The 22,500-nt window shown below is 38.4% G+C and overlaps 2 protein-coding genes across 2 annotated transcripts in view; one reads left to right on the top strand and one right to left on the bottom strand.

Annotated features, from left to right (window-relative positions):
* LOC307126963 (metalloproteinase inhibitor 3) overlaps positions 1–21,617 on the top strand; it is a 22,374-nt gene extending 757 nt beyond the window's left edge. Inside the window, exons 2-5 of the mRNA XM_079817860.1 lie at positions 13,013–13,095; positions 13,187–13,298; positions 16,626–16,747; positions 18,657–21,617. Of these exons, the coding sequence (XP_079673986.1) occupies positions 13,013–13,095; positions 13,187–13,298; positions 16,626–16,747; positions 18,657–18,854 (515 nt within the window). The 3' untranslated portion in view covers positions 18,855–21,617. The remainder of the gene's footprint in view (positions 1–13,012; positions 13,096–13,186; positions 13,299–16,625; positions 16,748–18,656) is intronic.
* Positions 1–22,500, bottom strand: part of syn3 (synapsin III) — a gene marked incomplete at both ends in the record, with an annotated part of 75,800 nt that overhangs the window by 34,060 nt on the left and 19,240 nt on the right. The window contains 2 exons of the mRNA XM_079817859.1: positions 21,683–21,772; positions 22,226–22,382. Coding sequence (XP_079673985.1) covers positions 21,683–21,772; positions 22,226–22,382 — 247 coding nt within the window. The remainder of the gene's footprint in view (positions 1–21,682; positions 21,773–22,225; positions 22,383–22,500) is intronic.

Raw genomic sequence — 22,500 nt, 5'->3', positions numbered from 1 at the left:
AACAACAACACTCAAATCAGCAACAACAACAACACTCAAATCAGCAACAACAACAACTATAGCAATAACTACAGCGATAACTATAACAACAACGTTAACTATAGCAATAACTACAGCGATAACTATAACAACAACGTTAACTATAGCAATAACTACAGCGATAACTATAACAACAACGTTAACTATAGTAATAACTACAGCGATAACTATAACAACAACGTTAACTATAGCAATAACTACAGCGATAACTATAACAACAACGTTAACTATAGCAATAACTACAGCGATAACTATAACAACAACGTTAACTATAGTAATAACTACAGCGATAACTATAACAACAACGTTAACTATAGCAATAACTACAGCGATAACTATAACAACAACGTTAACTATAGTAATAACTACAGCGATAACTATAACAACAACGTTAACTATAGCAATAACTACAGCGATAACTATAACAACAACGTTAACTATAGTAATAACTACAGCGATAACTATAACAACAACGTTAACTATAGAAATAACTACAGCGATAACTATAACAACAACGTTAACTATAGTAATAACTACAGCGATAACTATAACAACAACGTTAACTATAGAAATAACTACAGCGATAACTATAACAACAACGTTAACTATAGCAATAACTACAGCGATAACTATAACAACAACGTTAACTATAGTAATAACTACAGCGATAACTATAACAACAACGTTAACTATAGCAATAACTACAGCGATAACTATAACAACAACGTTAACTATAGCAATAACTACAGCGATAACTATAACAACAACGTTAACTATAGTAATAACTACAGCGATAACTATAACAACAACGTTAACTATAGTAATAACTACAGCGATAACTATAACAACAACGTTAACTATAGCAATAACTACAGCGATAACTATAACAACAACGTTAACTATAGCAATAACTACAGCGATAACTATAACAACAACGTTAACTATAGTAATAACTACAGCGATAACTATAACAACAACGTTAACTATAGCAATAACTACAGCGATAACTATAACAACAACGTTAACTATAGTAATAACTACAGCGATAACTATAACAACAACGTTAACTATAGCAATAACTACAGCGATAACTATAACAACAACGTTAACTATAGCAATAACTACAGCGATAACTATAACAACAACAACAACGTTAACTATAGCAATAACTACAGCGATAACTATAACAACAACAACAACGTTAACTATAGCAATAACTACAGCGATAACTATAACAACAACAACAACGTTAACTACAGCGATAACTATAACAACAACGTTAACTGTAGCAATAACTACAGCGATAACTATAACAACAACGTTAACTGTAGCAAAAACTACAGCGATAACTATAACAACAACAACAACGTTAACTATATCAATAACTACAGTGGTAACTATAACAACAACAACAACGTTAACTATAGCAATAACTACAGCGGTAACTATAACAACAACAACAACGTTAACTATAGCAATAACTACAGCGGTAACTATAACAACAACAACAACGTTAACTATAGCAATAACTACAGCGATAACTATAACAACAACAACAACAACAACGTTAACTATAGCAATAACTACAGCGGTAACTATAACAACAACGACAACAATTATACGATAACTATAACAATAACAACAACTATAGCGATAACTACAACAACAACAACAACAACTTACAATAACTATAGCGATAACTATAACAATAACTACAACAACTATACTATAACAATAACAACAACAACTATAGCCATAACTACAACAACAACAACAATAACTATAGCCATAACTATAACAATAACTACAACAACAACAACTATACTATAACAACAACAACTATAGCGATAACTATAACGACAACAATTATACGATAACTATAACAATAACAACAACAACTATAGCGATAACTACAACGACAACAACTATACGATAACTATACAACGACAACAATTATACGATAACTATAACAACAACAACTATAGCGATAACTATAACAACAACGACAACAACAATTATACGATAACTATAACAACAACAATTATACGATAACTATAACAATAACAACAACAACTATAGCTATAACTACAACAACAACGACAACAACTAAACGATAACTATAACAATAACTACAACAACAACAACTATACAATAACTATAGCGATAACTATAACAATAACGACAACAACAACGATAACTACAGAGATAACAACAATAACTATACGACACCAACAACGATGACTACATTTACATTTACACATTTGGCAGGCGCTTTTATCCAAAGCGACATACAGATAACTACAACGATAACTATACGACACCAACAACGATAACTACAACGATAACTATACAAACACCAACAACGATAACTACACAAACACCAACAACGATAACTATACAAACACCAACAACGATAACTATACGATAACTACAGCGATAACTATACAAATACAAACAACCTTAACTACAACGATAATTACAGCGATAACTATACAAACACCAACAACGATAACTATACAAAACACCAACAACGATAACTACAACAATAACTATGCGATAACTACACAATAACTATACAAACACACCAACAACGATAACTATACGATAACTACAGCGATAACTATACAAACACCAACAACGATAACTATACAAACACCAACAACGATAACTACAACGATAACTATACAAACACCAACGATAACTATGCGATAACTATACAAACACCAACAACGATAACTACAACGATAACTATACGACACCAACAACGATAACTATACGATAACTATAACAATAACTACAACAATAACTATACGACATCAACAACGATAACTACAACGTTAACTATATGCTAACTATACAATAATTATAACAATAACTATAACGATAATTAAACAATAACTATAACGGTAACTATAATGATAATTATGTTGATAACTATAACAATAACTATATAACGATAACAATAATTATAACATTAACTATAAAGATAATTACAACGATAATGATAACATTAATTATAATGTTAACTATAACGATAAACTACTTATTTTCTCGCAATTGTGAGTTTACATCTTTGTATTGCGTGTTGTAAAGTCAGAATTGTGAGATAAAAAAAGTTGCAAATATCTTTTTAAATGTTTTATTCTGTGGCAGAAACTTCCATAATTTGACACTATTAAAAAGGAGATAATTGTTCAGAAATATCGCTGGTTTTGCTCAGATTCAGGTCAAAATCGAATAACTCATCATCATCATCATCATCATCAATCCTCTTGTTCTTTTCTGAACTTTAGCGCTCAGAGGGTTTGATCTCACGCTCATGAGCGGCGTGTGAAGCGGAGCCGGACTGTCTGGTTAACGGGCCGCGTATGACTTGCATACTGATGATGTGTTTGTGGATACACTAGATATTGAGATGTCCCATAAATGTGACTTTGGCTTTGTGCTGGTGTTCATGGCGTATGAAAGGCGAAGACTGCGGCTATTGTGAGCGTGTCTGAATCGGTGGCGGGACGCCAGGCGCAGATTTCCTCCGAGGCTCTGCTTTCTGCTGCCATGTGTAACATATTTCCCCCGGCGTCAGATGGAGCAGTGGCTTCTGGGTAACAAACATGCGGCCATCCAGACATTATGCACCCAATGAGACAGGAAATTACATTTATCTAATAAAAGTTGTATCCAAACATTTAAAATGGACATAAAGCAGTTACTTTTTAATGATGTAATTATGTTTAGAAAACTGAAATCGGAAATAATGTTTATTAAATCGTCAATTAAACCATCAAATGTATTTAATAATCAACAAACATTTAATCAAAGTTTTTATACTTTAAAAAGATATTATGTTGCGAAAATCAATAACAATTAAATTATTCAAATTTATTTATTTTTAATAATCAACGAACAGACTTGTATACAAACATTTAAATTACGTTTTTAGTGATGTTTCGAAAACTGAAACCGAAAAAAGAATGTTTATTTAATTATCAACAAACTGAGTTGTATCCTAACATTTAAAATGCACATAAAGCAGTTTTTATACTTTTTAATGATGTAATTATGTTTAGAAAACTGAAATCGGAAATAATGTTTATTAACTCATCAATTAAACCATCAAATGTATTTAATAATCAACAAACATTTAAACAAAGTTTTTATACTTTAAAAAGATATTATGTTGCGAAAATCAATAACAATTAAATTATTCAAATTTATTTATTTTTAATAATCAACGAACGGACTTGTATACAAACATTTAAATTACGTTTTTATACGTTTTTAATGATGTTTCGAAAACTGAAACCGAAAAAAGAATGTTTATTTAATTATCAACAAACTGAGTTGTATCCTAACATTTAATATGCACATAAAGCAGTTACTTTTTAATGATGTAATTATGTTTAGAAAACTGAAATCGGAAATAATGTTTATTAAATCGTCAATTAAACCATCAAATGTATTTAATAATCAACAAACATTTAATCAAAGTTTTTATACTTTAAAAAGATATTATGTTGCGAAAATCAATAACAATTAAATTATTCAAATTTATTTATTTTTAATAATCAACGAACGGACTCGTATACAAACATTTAAATTACGTTTTTATACGTTTTTAATGATGTTTCGAAAACTGAAACCGAAAATAATGTTTATTTAATTATCAATTAAACCATCAAATTTATTTAATAATCAACAAACATTTAAACAAAGTTTTTATACTTTAAAAAATATTATTATGTTGCGAAAATCAATAACAATTAAATTATTCAAATTTATTTATTTTTAATAATCAACGAACGGACTTGTATACAAACATTTAAATTACGTTTTTACACGTTTTTAATGATGTTTCGAAAACTGAAACCGAAAAAAGAATGTTTATTTAATTATCAATTAAACCATCAAATTTATTTAATAATCAACAAACATTTAAACAAAGTTTTTATACTTTAAAAAATATTATTATGTTGCGAAAATCAATAACAATTAAATTATTCAATTTTTTTTTTTTGAATAATCAACGAACGGACTTGTATACAAACATTTAAATTACGTTTTTATACGTTTTTAATGATGTTTCGAAAACTGAAACCGAAAATAATGTTTATTTAATTATCAATTAAACCATCAAATTTATTTAATAATCAACAAACATTTAAACAAAGTTTTTATACTTTAAAAAATATTATTATGTTGCGAAAATCAATAACAATTAAATTATTCAAATGTATTTATTTTTAATAATCAACGAACGGACTTGTATACAAACATTTAAATTACGTTTTTAGTGATGTTTCGAAAACTGAAACCGAAAATAATGTTTATTTAATTATCAATTAAACCATCAAATTTATTGTATCCAAAGTTTTTAATAATATAATCATTCGAAAACTGAAACATTTAATCTGATGTCGTAATTGTTTGTAAAAATGTACTAGTAATTTCTGAGTGAAAATTGTTTCTACGCCGAATTTTTCTACGTTAAATAATCAAGACATCAATAAAAATATAATGTATCTATTTATTACTAATTTCAACAATAACTAGATGAGTAAAACAAAAAAACTTTGTAGTTGGCTTGAAAAAGCATAGACCAGAAAGTTTGAAAAAGTGATTTTAAAGATTTAAGTTTGAAGTTTAAAGTAGTTTAAAAATAAAAATTTGACAGTTTTCAAGTCAATACAGATGATTTACCATAGTTTACCATGATTTACCATTTTACGACACCAACAACGATAACTATATGGTAATTATAACAATAACTATAACGATAACTATAAGTCTATAATGATAATTATAACTAACTATAACGATAACTATGATGATAATTATAACAAAAACTATAATGACAAACGATAACTATATTGTAATTATAACAATAACTATAACGATAACTATAAGTCTATAATGATAATTATAACTAACTATAACGATAACTATGATGATGATTATAACGAAAACTATAATGACAAACGATAACTATATTGTAATTATAACATTAACGATAACTATGATGATAATTATAACAAAAACTATAATGACAAACGATAACTATATTGTAATTATAACAATAACGATAACTATAATGATAATTATAACAATAACTATAACGATAACTATAATGATAATTATAACAAAAACTATAATGACAAACGATAACGATATTGTAATTATAACGATAACGAGAATTATAATGATAACTATAACGATAAATATAATGACAATTATAAAAACTATAATGACAAACGATAACTATATTGTAATTACAACAATAACTATAACGATAACTATAATGATAATTATAACGCTAACTATAATGATAATTATAACGATAACTATAATGATAATTATAACTATAACGATAACTATAATGATAATTGTAACGATAACTATAGATAATTATAACTATAACGATAACTATAATGATAATTATAACGATAACTATAATGATAATTGTAACGATAACTATAGATAATTATAACTATAATGATAATTGTAACGATAACTATAACGATAACTATAATGATAACTATAACGATAACTATAACGATAACTATAGATAATTATAACGATAACTATAACGATAACTATAATGATAACTACAACGATAACTATAACGATAACTATAATGATAACTACAACGATAACTATAACGATAATTATAACGATAACTATAATGATAATTATAACGATAACTATAATTATAACGATAACTAAAATGATAATTTCAGAGAAAGTAAGTCAATAATTGTTGTTAGTGCTGATCAGAAGCGTTTCGAGCGTCTTCCTGCGCTCTGTAATCAACTCACGGCAGATGAATCACGAATGTTCTCCTTAAATCATCAGATCCCAGAACAGAGGCAGCGCAGAAACACACACACACACACACACACATGCAGCGCCACATTCCACATCCACACATTAAACATGCCCCCCCAGCTCCATTAGAGCGAGCCGCGGTTGGCAGGGCTTTTGAGGCCGATTGAAGAGCTCCATTCACTGCGAGGGCCTTTCAAGCCCCAGATTAGTGTTCGCCCTACACTCTGGCCCCTGGAGCTCAACACCCTCTGGCCCCTGGAGCTCAACACACTCTGGCCCCTGGAGCTCAACACACTCTGGCCCCTGGAGCTCAACACCCTCTGGCCCCTGGAGCTCAACACACTCTGGCCCCTGGAGCTCAACACCCTCTGGCCCCTGGAGCTCAACACACTCTGGCCCCTGGAGCTCAACACCCTCTGGCCCCTGGAGCTCAACACCCTCTGGCCCCTGGAGCTCAACACACTCTGGCCCCTGGAGCTCAACACCCTCTGGCCCCTGGAGCTCAACACCCTCTGGCCCCTGGAGCTCAACACACTCTGGCCCCTGGAGCTCAACACACTCTGGCCCCTGGAGCTCAACACACTCTGGCCCCTGGAGCTCAACACACTCTGGCCCCTGGAGCTCAACACACTCTGGCCCCTGGAGCTCAACACACTCTGGCCCCTGGAGCTCAACACCCTCTGGCCCCTGGAGCTCAACACCCTCTGGCCCCTGGAGCTCAACACACTCTGGCCCCTGGAGCTCAACACACTCTGGCCCCTGGAGCTCAACACCCTCTGGCCCCTGGAGCTCAACACACTCTGGCCCCTGGAGCTCAACACCCTCTGGCCCCTGGAGCTCAACACACTCTGGCCCCTGGAGCTCAACACACTCTGGCCCCTGGAGCTCAACACACTCTGGCCCCTGGAGCTCAACACCCTCTGGCCCCTGGAGCTCAACACCCTCTGGCCCCTGGAGCTCAACACACTCTGGCCCCTGGAGCTCAACACACTCTGGCCCCTGGAGCTCAACACCCTCTGGCCCCTGGAGCTCAACACCCTCTGGCCCCTGGAGCTCAACACACTCTGGCCCCTGGAGCTCAACACCCTCTGGCCCCTGGAGCTCAACACCCTCTGGCCCCTGGAGCTCAACACCCTCTGGCCCCTGGAGCTCAACACCCTCTGGCCCCTGGAGCTCAACACCCTCTGGCCCCTGGAGCTCAACACCCTCTGGCCCCTGGAGCTCAACACACTCTGGCCCCTGGAGCTCAACACACTCTGGCCCCTGGAGCTCAACACACTCTGGCCCCTGGAGCTCAACACCCTCTGGCCCCTGGAGCTCAACACCCTCTGGCCCCTGGAGCTCAACACACTCTGGCCCCTGGAGCTCAACACACTCTGGCCCCTGGAGCTCAACACACTCTGGCCCCTGGAGCTCAACACCCTCTGGCCCCTGGAGCTCAACACCCTCTGGCCCCTGGAGCTCAACACCCTCTGGCCCCTGGAGCTCAACACCCTCTGGCCCCTGGAGCTCAACACACTCTGGCCCCTGGAGCTCAACACACTCTGGCCCCTGGAGCTCAACACCCTCTGGCCCCTGGAGCTCAACACCCTCTGGCCCCTGGAGCTCAACACCCTCTGGCCCCTGGAGCTCAACACCCTCTGGCCCCTGGAGCTCAACACCCTCTGGCCCCTGGAGCTCAACACCCTCTGGCCCCTGGAGCTCAACACCCTCTGGCCCCTGGAGCTCAACACCCTCTGGCCCCTGGAGCTCAACACCCTCTGGCCCCTGGAGCTCAACACCCTCTGGCCCCTGGAGCTCAACACCCTCTGGCCCCTGGAGCTCAACACCCTCTGGCCCCTGGAGCTCAACACACTCTGGCCCCTGGAGCTCAACACCCTCTGGCCCCTGGAGCTCAACACACTCTGGCCCCTGGAGCTCAACACCCTCTGGCCCCTGGAGCTCAACACCCTCTGGCCCCTGGAGCTCAACACCCTCTGGCCCCTGGAGCTCAACACACTCTGGCCCCTGGAGCTCAACACCCTCTGGCCCCTGGACTGGAGCTCAACACCCTCTGGCCCCTGGAGCTCAACACCCTCTGGCCCCTGGAGCTCAACACACTCTGGCCCCTGGAGCTCAACACACTCTGGCCCCTGGAGCTCAACACACTCTGGCCCCTGGAGCTCAACACCCTCTGAAGTGGCCATGGGGTGAGAAGCTCAACTCCACACAAGTGGAAAAGCGTTTCACATTTGATCAGTTCTTGCTTTCACATGGTTTACTGTGTGATGTGTTTATACACCGATCAGGCATAACATTATGACCACTAATATTGTGCTGGTCCCCGTTTTGGCTCCCCTGAAGGTGTGCTGTGGTATCTGGCACCAAGATGTTAGCAGCAGATCCTTTAAATCCACACACACACACACACACTGACACACACTGCCACAGCGGAGTGACTGACACACACACACACACACACACACACACACACACACACACACACACACTGACAAACACTCACTCACTCACACTGACACACACACTACCACAGCAGAGTGACTGACACACACACACTCACACACACACACACACACACACACACACACACACTCACACTGACACACACACTGACAAACACTCACTCACTCACACTGACACACACACTACCACAGCAGAGTGACTGACACACACACACACACACACACACACACACACACACTCACACACACACACACACACACACACACACACACACACACTCACTCACACTGACACACACACTACCACAGTGAAGTGACTGACACACATACACACTCACACTCACACACACACACACACACACTCACACTGACACACACACACACACACACACACACACACACACACACACACACTCACTCACACTGACACACACACTACCACAGTGAAGTGACTGACACACACACACACACACACACACACACACAATCACTCACACTGACACACACACTACCACAGTGAAGTGACTGACACACACACACACACACAATCACTCACACTGACACACACACTACCACAGTGAAGTGACTGACACACACACACACACACACACACACACACACACACAATCACTCACACTGACACACACACTACCACAGTGAAGTGACTGACACACACACACACACACACACACACACACACACAATCACTCACACTGACACACACACTACCACAGTGAAGTGACTGACACACACACACACACACTGAACACACAAACTGGACTCTTAAAGGTTGATATTGTGTGTGTGATTGTGGTAATAGTGAGTTTGTTGTTGTTATTGTGCTGATGTCTGATGAATAAACGACAGGAGCAAACGTCTGTCATCGCCTCATCTTTCTCAATCAACATCACAATAGCATACAGCGATCAGGCACAACATTATGACCACCTTCCTAGTGTTGTGTTGGTCCCCCTGACCCGTCTCTGATGGACCCCTGAAGGTGCGCTGTGGTGTCCGGCACCAAGATGTTAGCAGCAGATCCTTTAAGTCCTGCAAGTTGCGAGGTGGGAACTTGTTTGTTCCGCACATCCCACAGATTGGATTGAGAGCAGGATTTCTGCGCGCTAACCCATTTTCCTCCGAGCGCGCGCCTACTTTCCCGAATGTAAGTCAGAGAGGCGGGCGGCTCATGAATATGCAGGACTCACAGCGGGCGGCTCGGGGCTCTCATGTATGATTCAGAGGCTTATGGATATATTAAATATAGCCCTGAGGATATAGACGGACAGGTGGACATCACAGCGAGCGCTTGAGATCGGAATCGGGTTACATAAACACTCACAGCCAATCAGAGCGATCGAGTTCAACGGCATGACCTCTGAACCCTGAGCGCGGACCCAGAGTCACTCATTACACTGCAAAAAATGCTATTTGTGTTCCAAATATCTAAAAAATCTTACATTAAGAAGCATTTACTAGACAAGCTAAAGTTTTTGTCTTGTTTTGGGGGAAAATAACTTAAAATGAAGGGAGTTTTTGCTTAAAATAAGCACAATAATCTGTCAATGGGTAAGCAAAATAATCTTGTTTTCTGTTTGAATTAACATTATTTTGCGCACCGCATTATTTTAAGCAAAAACTCCCGTCATTTTAAGTTATTTAAAACAAGACGACAACTTTTGCTTGTCTAGTAAATGCTTCTTAATGTAAGATTTTGTAGATATTTGGGCTGAAAACAGGACAAGAAAAGCATGTTTAGCAGTGTTGCTGCATTCGTGTCTGTTAAATGCTGTCCCTGAATCAGTGACTCTGGAGGCTAATGGCTGAGCTGTTGATCCGCACGACTTTTCCTCGGGTGTTTCGCCGCTCTGAGGAATGTGAGCCTCAAAGAATTCTGGGAAGGAAATTCCAGCAGTGAAGATAACAGGCATTCCAGCGCTGGAGCAGGTGATCCGCAGACGGGGCGCGCGCGTGTGTGTGTGTGTGTGTGTGTGTGTGTGTGTGTGTGTGTGTGTGTGTGAGGGCTGCGCGTTTGCAGGGGATTATGGGAGCGGGGCCGCTTGTATTGACATGGCCTCATTCTGCGCTCTCTGAGGAAGCAGTCTAGTTCCTCACAGTCCAGCCATCGGCCACACACACACACACACACACACACACACACACACACACACACACACACACACACACACACACACACACACACACACACACACACACACACACACACACACAGACTCTCACACACACTCACACACACACACACACACACACACACACACACACACACACACACACACACACACACACACACACACACACACACACACACACACACACACACACACACTTTCCTTTCGAAACAGGAAATCTGTCACACATTTACAGTGGGAACATCTGAGGAAAAAACTTGCTGCCAGTATAAAGTGTGTGTGTGTGTGTGTGTGTGTGTGTGTGTGTGTGTGTGTGTGTGTGTGTGTGTGTGTGTGTGTGTGTGTGTGTGTGTGTGTGTGTGTGTGTGTGTGTGTGTGTGTGTGTGTGTGATAAATAGATAGATATTTAATATATTATATAAAATGTATTTGATAAAATATGTTATATATATATACATTTATTATATCTTGTTTATAAATGTAAATTCAGAAAAAATACAGTGAAAAAAACCATTAAAAACAATCATATATATATTTGATAAATTATATAAAATAAATTCTATATACATTTATTATATAATATTTATATTTTTAAATAAAATTAAATAAAAAATAGTTAAAATATATTTTAAAATGTTTTTTTTTAAATCAATCATGTATATGTGTATAGATAGATAAGTGATATATTATATAAAATAAATAAATATATATATATACATTTATTATGTAATGTTTATCTCTTTAAATTCTGAAAAATAAAGTGAAAAAATAAATATATAAAATGAGAATTTTTTGTAATAAAAAACAATCAAATATATATTTGATAAATTATATACAATAAATTATATATACATTTATTATATAATATTTATATATTTAAATAAAATAAAAAAAATAGTTAAAATATATTTAAAAATATAAAATTATGCATATGTGTATAGATAGATAAGTGATAAATTATATAAAATAAATAAATATATATACATTTATTTTATAATATTGATATATTTAAATTTAATAAAAAAATTGTTAAAATATATAAAAAAGGGAATTTTTTAAAAAACAATCATTTATATGTGTATAGACAGATAAGTGATATATTATATAAAATAAATATATATATACACACATTTATTATATAATATATATTTAAATTAAATTAAAAATACAGTTAAAATATTTGACAAAATTAACATGCACTGTATTTTTATTTGAAATGATTTTTTAATTTAAATGATTATATTATATTATTATATCACAGTATATTATATTAATTGTATTTTTATTTTAAATGAATTTTTCATTTTAGTGATTATATTATGAATTTCTTTCGTGGTTATTCGTCGATGCGGTCACTAAACTGCTTGAGATTGATTATGTGCATGTGATGATTTGAGCCATAAATGCATCTTTTTTCCCACTTGTCTCAAAGCATTCTGGGATTGTTTTATCTGTGTGTGTAAACCGCGCTGATCTCGCCTGTGTGTGTGTGTGTGTGTGTGTGTGTGTGTGTGTGTGTGTGTGTGTGTGTGTTGGCAGTGATCCGGGCTAAAGTGGTGGGCAAGAAGCTCCTGGACGACGGCCCTTTCGGGACCATGAGCTACACCGTCAAGCAGATGAAGGTGACGTCACATGACCTCTCACACGCCCTCTAGATGTTCTGAGCGCTGCTCCTGATTGGCTGATTGTGTTCGTCTCGTTTCTCTGCTGTAGATGTACAAGGGCTTCGACAAGATCCAGCACGTGCAGTACGTCTACACACACAACTCCGAGAGCATGTGCGGAGTCAAGTTTGACATCAACAAATACCAGTACCTGATCACAGGTGAGACGCCACCTTCTTCATCATCATCATCATCATCATCATCATCATCATCATCATCATCACCATCATCATCAGTTCAGACTCGCTTCATCACGTCGGTTCTGTTTTACTGTATCTTTTGAATTTAGAGCTATTCAATGACGCTCTGTGGCATTAATCAGTCCTTATCCTGAAACACTCGTGCATTTATGATCAGCTGAGGCCCTGAACACTAGTTAACTGCTGGTTTAAGTGTCTGAACACTAGTTAACTGCTGGTTTAAGTGTCTGAACACTAGTTAACTGCTGGCTTAAGTGTCTGAACACTAGTTAACTGCTGGTTTAAGCGTCTGAACACTAGTTAACTGCTGGTTTAAGCGTCTGAACACTAGTTAACTACTGACTTAAGCATCTGAACACTAGTTAACGGCTGGTTTAAGCATCTGAACACTCGTTAACGGCTGGTTTAAGTGTCTGAACACTAGTTAACTGCTGGTTTAAGTGTCTGAACACTAGTTAACTGCTGGTTTAAGTGTCTGAACACTAGTTAACTGCTGGTTTAATCGTCTGAACACTAGTTAACGGCTGGTTTAAGCATCTGAACACTAGTTAACTGCTGGTTTAAGTGTCTGAACACTAGTTAACTGCTGGTTTAAGTGTCTGAACACTAGTTAACTGCTGGTTTAAGTGTCTGAACACTAGTTAACTGCTGGTTTAATCGTCTGAACACTAGTTAACTGCTGGTTTAATCGTCTGAACACTAGTTAACTGCTGGTTTAATCGTCTGAACACTAGTTAACTGCTGGTTTAATCGTCTGAACACTAGTTAACGGCTGGTTTAAGTGTTTGAACACTAGTTAACTACTGACTTAAGCATCTGAACACTAGTTAACGGCTGGTTTAAGCATCTGAACACTCGTTAACGGCTGGTTTAAGTGTTTGAACACTAGTTAACTACTGACTTAAGCATCTGAACACTAGTTAACGGCTGGTTTAAGCATCTGAACACTCGTTAACGGCTGGTTTAAGTGTTTGAACACTAGTTAACTACTGACTTAAGCGTCTGAACACTAGTTAACTGCTGACTTAAGCATCTGAACACTAGTTAACGGCTGGCTTAAGTGTTTGAACACTAGTTAACTACTGACTTAAGTGTCTGAACACTCGTTAACTGCTGACTTAAGCATCTGAACACTAGTTAACGGCTGGCTTAAGCGTCTGAACACTAGTTAACAGCTGACTTAAACGTCTGAACACTAGTTAACTGCTGACTTAAGCGTCTGAACACTAGTTAACTGCTGACTTAAACGTCTGAACACTAGTTAACTGCTGACTTAAACATCTGAACACTAGTTAACTGCTGGTTTAAGCGTCTGAACACTAGTTAACTGCTGGTTTAAGCGTCTGAACACTAGTTAACTGCTGGTTTAAGCGTCTGAACACTAGTTAACGGCTGGCTTAAGTGTCTGAACACTAGTTAACTGCTGACTTAAACGTCTGAACACTAGTTAACTGCTGACTTAAACATCTGAACACTAGTTAACTGCTGGTTTAAGCGTCTGAACACTAGTTAACTGCTGGTTTAAACGTCTGAACACTAGTTAACTGCTGGTTTAAGCGTCTGAACACTAGTTAACGGCTGGCTTAAGTGTTTGAACACTAGTTAACTGCTGGCTTAAGCGTCTGAACACTAGTTAACTGCTGGCTTAAGTGTTTGAACACTAGTTAACTGCTGGCTTAAGCGTCTGAACACTAGTTAAGTGCTGGCTTAAGCGTCTGAACACTAGTTAACTGCTGGATTAAGTGTCTGAACACTAGTTAACTGCTGGCTTAAGTGTCTGAACACTAGTTAACTGCTGGTTTAAGCGTCTGAACACTAGTTAATGGCTGGCTTAAGTGTCTGAACACTAGTTAACTGCTGGCTTAAGCGTCTGAACACTAGTTAACTGCTGGCTTAAGTGTTTGAACACTAGTTAATTGCTGGCTTAAACGTCTGAACACTAGTTAACGGCTGGCTTAAGTGTTTGAACAATAGTTAATTGCTGGCTTAAACATCTGAACACTAGTTAACGGCTGGCTTAAGTGTTTGAACACTAGTTAATTGCTGGCTTAAACATCTGAACACTAGTTAATTGCTGGCTTAAACATCTGAACACTAGTTAACTGCTGGCTTAAGCGTCTGAACACTAGTTAACTGCTGGCTTAAGCGTCTGAACACTAGGTAACTGCTGGTTTAAACGTCTGAACACTAGTTAACTGCTGGCTTAAGTGTTTGAACACTAGTTAACTACTGACTTAAGTGTCTGAACACTCGTTAACTGCTGACTTAAGCATCTGAACACTAGTTAACGGCTGGCTTAAGCGTCTGAACACTAGTTAACAGCTGACTTAAGTGTTTGAACACTAGTTAATTGCTGGCTTAAACATCTGAACACTAGTTAATTGCTGGCTTAAACATCTGAACACTAGTTAACTGCTGGCTTAAGCGTCTGAACACTAGTTAACTGCTGGCTTAAGCGTCTGAACACTAGGTAACTGCTGGTTTAAACGTCTGAACACTAGTTAACTGCTGGCTTAAGCGTCTGAACTGGCTTAAGCGTCTGAACACTAGTTAACTGCTGGCTTAAGTGTTTGAACACTAGTTAATTGCTGGCTTAAACATCTGAACACTAGTTAACGGCTGGCTTAAGTGTTTGAACACTAGTTAACTGCTGGCTTAAGCGTCTGAACACTAGTTAACTGCTGGTTTAAACGTCTGAACACTAGTTAACTGCTGGTTTAAGCGTCTGAACACTAGGTAACTGCTGGTTTAAACGTCTGAACACTAGTTAACTGCTGGTTTAAGCGTCTGAACACTAGTTAACTGCTGGTTTAAGTGTCTGAACACTAGTTAACTGCTGGTTTAAACGTCTGAACACTAGTTAACTGCTGGTTTAAGTGTCTGAACACTAGTTAACTGCTGGTTTAAGTGTCTGAACACTAGTTAACTGCTGGTTTAAACGTCTGAACACTAGTTAACTGCTGACTTAAGCGTCTGAACATTAGTTAACTGCTGGTTTAAGTGTCTGAACACTAGTTAACTGCTGGTTTAAACGTCTGAACACTAGTTAACTGCTGACTTAAGCGTCTGAACATTAGTTAACTGCTGGTTTAAGCGTCTGAACACTAGTTAACTGCTGACTTAAGCGTCTGAACATTAGTTAACTGCTGGTTTAAGTGTCTGAACACTAGTTAACTGCTGACTTAAGTGTTTGAACACTAGTTAACTGCTGGCTTTAGTGTCTGAACACTAGTTAACTGCTGGTTTAAGTGTCTGAGACTGAGATTGACGTTGCTGGTGTGTTTGCAGGTCGTGTTCACGACGGGAAGTTTTACACTGGCCTGTGTAACTTCAACGAGCGATGGGAACGCTTGTCTCTGGCTCAGAAGAAGGGCATTAACCACCGCTATCAGCTGGGCTGTAACTGCAGGGTGAGTGTCAGTCAAACAACAACACGCTATTCTCATCCATCTGACGCTCACATGAATTACTGTCACCATGAGCGGCTGCCTTCCCATAATCCACACAGCAGCTCAATGCTTGGATCCAGATGTTTGGCACCAAGATTAAACCGCTGGTTCAGAAGCCAAACTCAAACGGTTTGGACTCAGATCTGAGACACAGAACCACTGAAGTGCAGATTATCACTGGATCTGAACGTCGCCCATCATTATTGTTATATCGCTACACATGTGTGACCGTAAGGGTTAAAGCTCGATGTGGCGTTATGACGACAACGAATAACACAGAATTGATTATTCAAATTTTATACAAACACACAAAAATGGCATTAAAACTGACATCACAAAATTTAGGAACATGAAATGGAATTTGGGGGTAAATGAAAAACCAAACGCTTCAGTCTTCCTTATATAACTCTGACACTTGGAGAAAATTCATGCATATTTCGGCACAAATAACAAGTGCATCTCCATAAATATGAGGCTTTATGATGGCAGACGCTCTCAGGGGTAAAAGAGGATTCGGTTCTGAATGACCTGCATTCATAAAACACCTGGAAACATAAAGCTCCGCTGTTATTCACCAGCACTAAGATGCCTTTCAATCCGTCTGTACACATTTCAAAAGCTCTGAAATGAAGGCAAGAGCTGCTGGGTTTTCAAAATCAACACTTTTTGCAAGACCTACACAAATGAAATTAACCCCACATGGGCGGGTAGAGCAAAGTCTTAACATCCTAATCCATAAAATAACTTTAAAAAACAACTTAACAGTTCAAGGCCCGGTTTCACAGACAGGACTTAGATTAAGCCAGGATTAGACATTAGTTCGGTCAGGACATTTGAGCAGCTTTTATAAACGTTCCTTAGAAAAAAACTAAACAATGGCACAAAGCAATTTGGACTGAAATATCTTAAATTATGCCTAAGTTAAAACTCCTCAAACATGCATTTTAGTCTGGACTAGCTTAAGCCTTGTCTGTGAAACCGGTTTAAATGTCTGAACACTAGTTAACTGCTGGCTTAAGCGTCTGAACACTAGTTAACTGCTGGTTTAAGTGTCTGAACACTAGTTAACTGCTGGCTTAAGCGTCTGAACACTAGTTAACTGTTGGTTTAAGCATCTGAACACTAGTTAACTGTTGGTTTAAGCATCTGAACACTAGTAAACTGCTGGTTTAAGTGTCTGAACACTAGTTAACTGCTGGCTTAAGCGTCTGAACACTAGTTAACTGTTGGTTTAAGCATCTGAACACTAGTAAACTGCTGGTTTAAGCATCTGAACACAAGTAAACTGCTGGTTTAAGTGTCTGAAAACTAGTTAACTGCTGGCTTAAGTGTCTGAACACTAGTTAACTGCTGGTTTAAGCCTCTGAACACTAGTTAACTGCTGGTTTAAATGTCTGAACACTAGTTAACTGCTGGTTTAAGTGTCTGAACACTAGTTAACTGCTGGTTTAAGCATCTGAACACAAGTAAACTGCTGGTTTAAGTGTCTGAAAACTAGTTAACTGCTGGCTTAAGTGTCTGAACACTAGTAAACTGCTGGTTTAAGCGTCTGAAAACTAGTTAACTGCTGGCTTAAGTGTCTGAACACTAGTTAACTGCTGGTTTAAGCCTCTGAACACTAGTTAACTGCTGGTTTAAATGTCTGAACACTAGTTAACTGCTGGCTTAAGTGTCTGAACACTAGTTAACTGCTGGCTTAAGTGTCTGAACACTAGTTAACCGTGTTGGTTCCCGGAAGAAAACTCAAGGCTACAATGGAGGCGTTTCAGGAATATAGAAACACGGACACTGATATAGAAAAGAACTGGAGCTTTGCAGCGCTTTTTTATGCTCAAACAGCCACATCACACACTCTTTCCTCTGTTTGCAGATTAAGCCGTGCCACTACTTGCCCTGCTTCGTGACCTCCAAGCACGAGTGCCTGTGGACCGACATGCTGTCCCACTTCGGCTATCCCGGGTATCAGTCCCGCCACTACGCCTGCATCCAGCAGAAAGAAGGCTACTGCAGCTGGTACAGAGGGATGACCACCCGCGACAAAGTGACCATCAACACCACCGACCCTTGAACCCGCCCAAACAACCAATAACTAACAGCCCCACCTGATCTTCCTCTGTGTAATTAGACAGAACCACATCAGATCACGTGTGTGTTCAGCAACGGGTCACGTCAGTTAGATGAAGCGTGAGCCCTGGAGCAATTACCCAGCTAACAAAAACATGTTCTAACTAACGTTCCCATTAAGTTCATGTTCTCGCAACGTCCAGTTTTTTAAGGGGACATTCCATTGTGACATTCTTCAAACGTTATGGGAACGTTACTTTTGAATGTTCTCTGAACGTACAAGTAGAAACACTTTAAAAAAAATTTGTTTTGAGAACATTATCGAACGAACGTTCTATTAATGTTACATAACGTTGAGAGAACGTTCCCTGTTAGCTGGGTAACCCCAAACGAACTGATCCTCATTAACAACGACCCACTGAGATATGAAGTAATTTATGAATGCAATAATACCGCTCTTTTATAGTGATGTATTGCTTTTAAACATGATATAAATTGTATATGTACGCAGATAAACGTCATGTGCCAGATTTATATTGTTCAGTATTTATGATGCTCACTCTGGATTGTGTTGAAACGTTAGATGCGATGCATAATCGTTCCAGCACAAGCGCAGAGCTACGAATTATTTCCTTCTTGCTGTTTATGATATAAGCTATGAAATTGTGACTAGTATTTTTTTATTACATTAAAACAAAGATTATAATCAGTAGATAAATCATCTTCATATCAATGTCTTTTCTACATCTAGACCGCGCTGATGAGAGAAATCTAATGCTCATTCAATCCTTTTTCTAAATGGAAAAGTAAACATTCATCCTGATTCTGAGGGTACCGAATATGAATCAAACACAATAATCATGCATCAATATTGAAGTAAATCAGATCAGAACAACTAGAATAATCATTTTTACCACTAAAATTTCAGAAGATTTTCTGCTCCATTCCTCCGTTAGAGGCTGAGATCAGACGGAAAAGCGTCTGAACACTAGTTAACTGCTGGTTTAAGCGTCTGAACACTAGTTAACTGCTGGTTTAAGCATCTGAACACTAGTTAACTGCTGGTTTAAGCCTCTGAACACTAGTTAACTGCTGGTTTAAGCCTCTGAACACTAGTTAACTGCTGGTCTAAGCGTCTGAACACTAGTTAATCGCTGGTCTAAGCGTCTGAACACTAGTTAACTGCTGGTCTAAGCGTCTGAACACTAGTTAACTGCTGGTCTAAGCGTCTGAACACTAGTTAATCGCTGGTCTAAGCGTCTGAACACTAGTTAACTGCTGGTCTAAGCGTCTGAACACTAGTTAACTGCTGGTCTAAGCGTCTGAACACTAGTTAACTGCTGGTTTAAGCGTCTGAACACTAGTTAACTGCTGGCTTAAGCGTCTGAAAACTAGTTAACTGCTGGCTTAAGCATCTGAACACTAGTTAACTGCTGGCTTAAGCGTCTGAAAACTAGTTAACTGCTGGTCTAAGCGTCTGAACACTGGTTAACTGCTGGTTTAAGCGTCTGAAAACTAGTTAATTGCTGGCTTAAGCATCTGAACACTAGTTAACTGCTGGTCTAAGCGTCTGAACACTGGTTAACTGCTGGCTTAAGCATCTGAACACTAGTTAACTGCTGGCTTAAGCATCTGAACACTAGTTAACTGCTGGTTTAAGTGTCTGAACACTAGTTAACTGCTGGTTTAAGCGTCTGAACACTAGTTAACTGCTGGTTTAAGCGTCTAAACACTGGTTAACTGCTGGTTTAAGTGTCTGAACACTAGTTAACTGCTGGTTTAAGCATCTAAACATTAGTAAACTGCTGGCTTAAGCATCTGAACACTAGTTAACTGCTGGCTTAAGCATCTGAACACTAGTTAACTGCTGGTTTAAGTGTCTGAACACTAGTTAACTGCTGGCTTAAGTGTCTGAACACTAGTTAACTGCTGGTTTAAGCATCTAAACACTAGTAAACTGCTGGTCTAAGTGTCTGAACACTAGTTAACTGCTGGTTTAATCGTCTGAACACTTAACTGCTGGTTTAAGCGTCTGAACACTAGTTAACTGCTGGTTTAATCGTCTGAACACTTAACTGCTGGTTTAAGCATCTAAACACTAGTAAACTGCTGGTCTAAGTGTCTGAACACTAGTTAACTGCTGGTTTAAGCGTCTGAACACTCGTTAACTGCTGGTTTAATCGTCTGAACACTTAACTGCTGGTTTAAGCGTCTGAACACTAGTTAACCGCTGATTTAAGCGTCTGAACACTAGTTAACCGCTGGTTTAAGTGTCTGAACACTAGTTAATCGCTGGTTTAAGCGTCTGAACACTAGTTAACCGCTGATTTAAGCGTCTGAACACTAGTTAACTGCTGGTCTAAGCGTCTGAACACTAGTTAACTGCTGGTTTAAGCGTCTGAACACTAGTTAACTGCTGGTTTAAGCGTCTGAACACTAGTTAACTGCTGGTTTAAGCGTCTGAACACTAGTGAACTGCTGGTTTAAGCGTCTGAACACTAGTTAACTTCTGGTTTAGAGGTAGTGTTCGGTCTCAGCCTTCAACTCATTTTTATAACAACATTTTGTCTATGTAACACAAACATTCTGCTCAGATCAGATCTGGTTTACCCTCATTGAAGAAGCTGAAAGCTTGTGTAAAGTGTATGTGTGTGTGTGTGTGAGAGAGAGAGAGAGGTGACCATTTTTCAATTAGCAGCTTTTTGAGAATGTTTCGATTTTTAATTTCTCTGTTTTATATTTTTATAATAAAGATTGTGAAAATGGCTCTGTGACTATCTCGTCATTATTATTCTCCGAGGACTAGTTAAAGTAGTTAAAGCAGTGACTCACCATCTGTGTGTGGTTGGGGAAGAAGGTTTGCTCATTGAGCGGGAACTTCTCTGGACCCAGAGTCTGGTAGAGCTTGATCATGTGAGAGAACTGCCGAATGAAAGCACAAAAACACATCAACACAAGCGCCTTCATGTTCCTGAGCGATTGATTATAATAAAGAACACAAATATTCCATTAAAACTTGATGCCTATAAAGAATTTTGGTTAGATTTTACAATAGGTTCCCATTAGTCAATGCTTTATGCACTAACTAACATTAACAAACAATACATTTAATACAATATTTATCATTCTTTGTTAATGTTAGTTAATAAAATTACAACTGTTCATTGTTAGGTTCTTTTAGCTTTGAAATAATATTAACAGATTCAACCTTTGATTTGAACAATGTATTAGTAAAAATGTTGAAATTAACATTAACTAAGATTAATAAATTGTATATTTCATGTTAACTAATGCAGTTAATAAATGGAACCTTATTTTTAATGCATTATGACTATTACTGTCCTCTCTGAATTAACGGATAAGCGCTGGACGCACCACCCAGGGTTTGCTGCAGAAGTTATAGATGGAGAAGAGCGAGTTAACGCTGGGAACGCCGCCGTAGTGCAGGCCGATCACGAGGTTCCTGAAGTCTTCGCCCGGGGTCATGCTGTAGGCGTGCTGGCGAACCAGCACAAAATCTGGCTTGAACGATCTGGAGAGAGAAAAACAAAAACAGGGATAAACAGAATCATGAAAAACCATTTCATTCAGGAGTATAAATGAGGATTACTGGAGCATGTCTACTAAACTACTGTCTGAACACTAGTTAA

Source organism: Gobio gobio, assembly GCF_949357685.1.
Source record: "Gobio gobio genome assembly, chromosome: 5".
Lineage (NCBI taxonomy): Eukaryota > Metazoa > Chordata > Actinopteri > Cypriniformes > Gobionidae > Gobio > Gobio gobio.
This window is presented reverse-complemented; position numbering and strand designations above follow the sequence as displayed.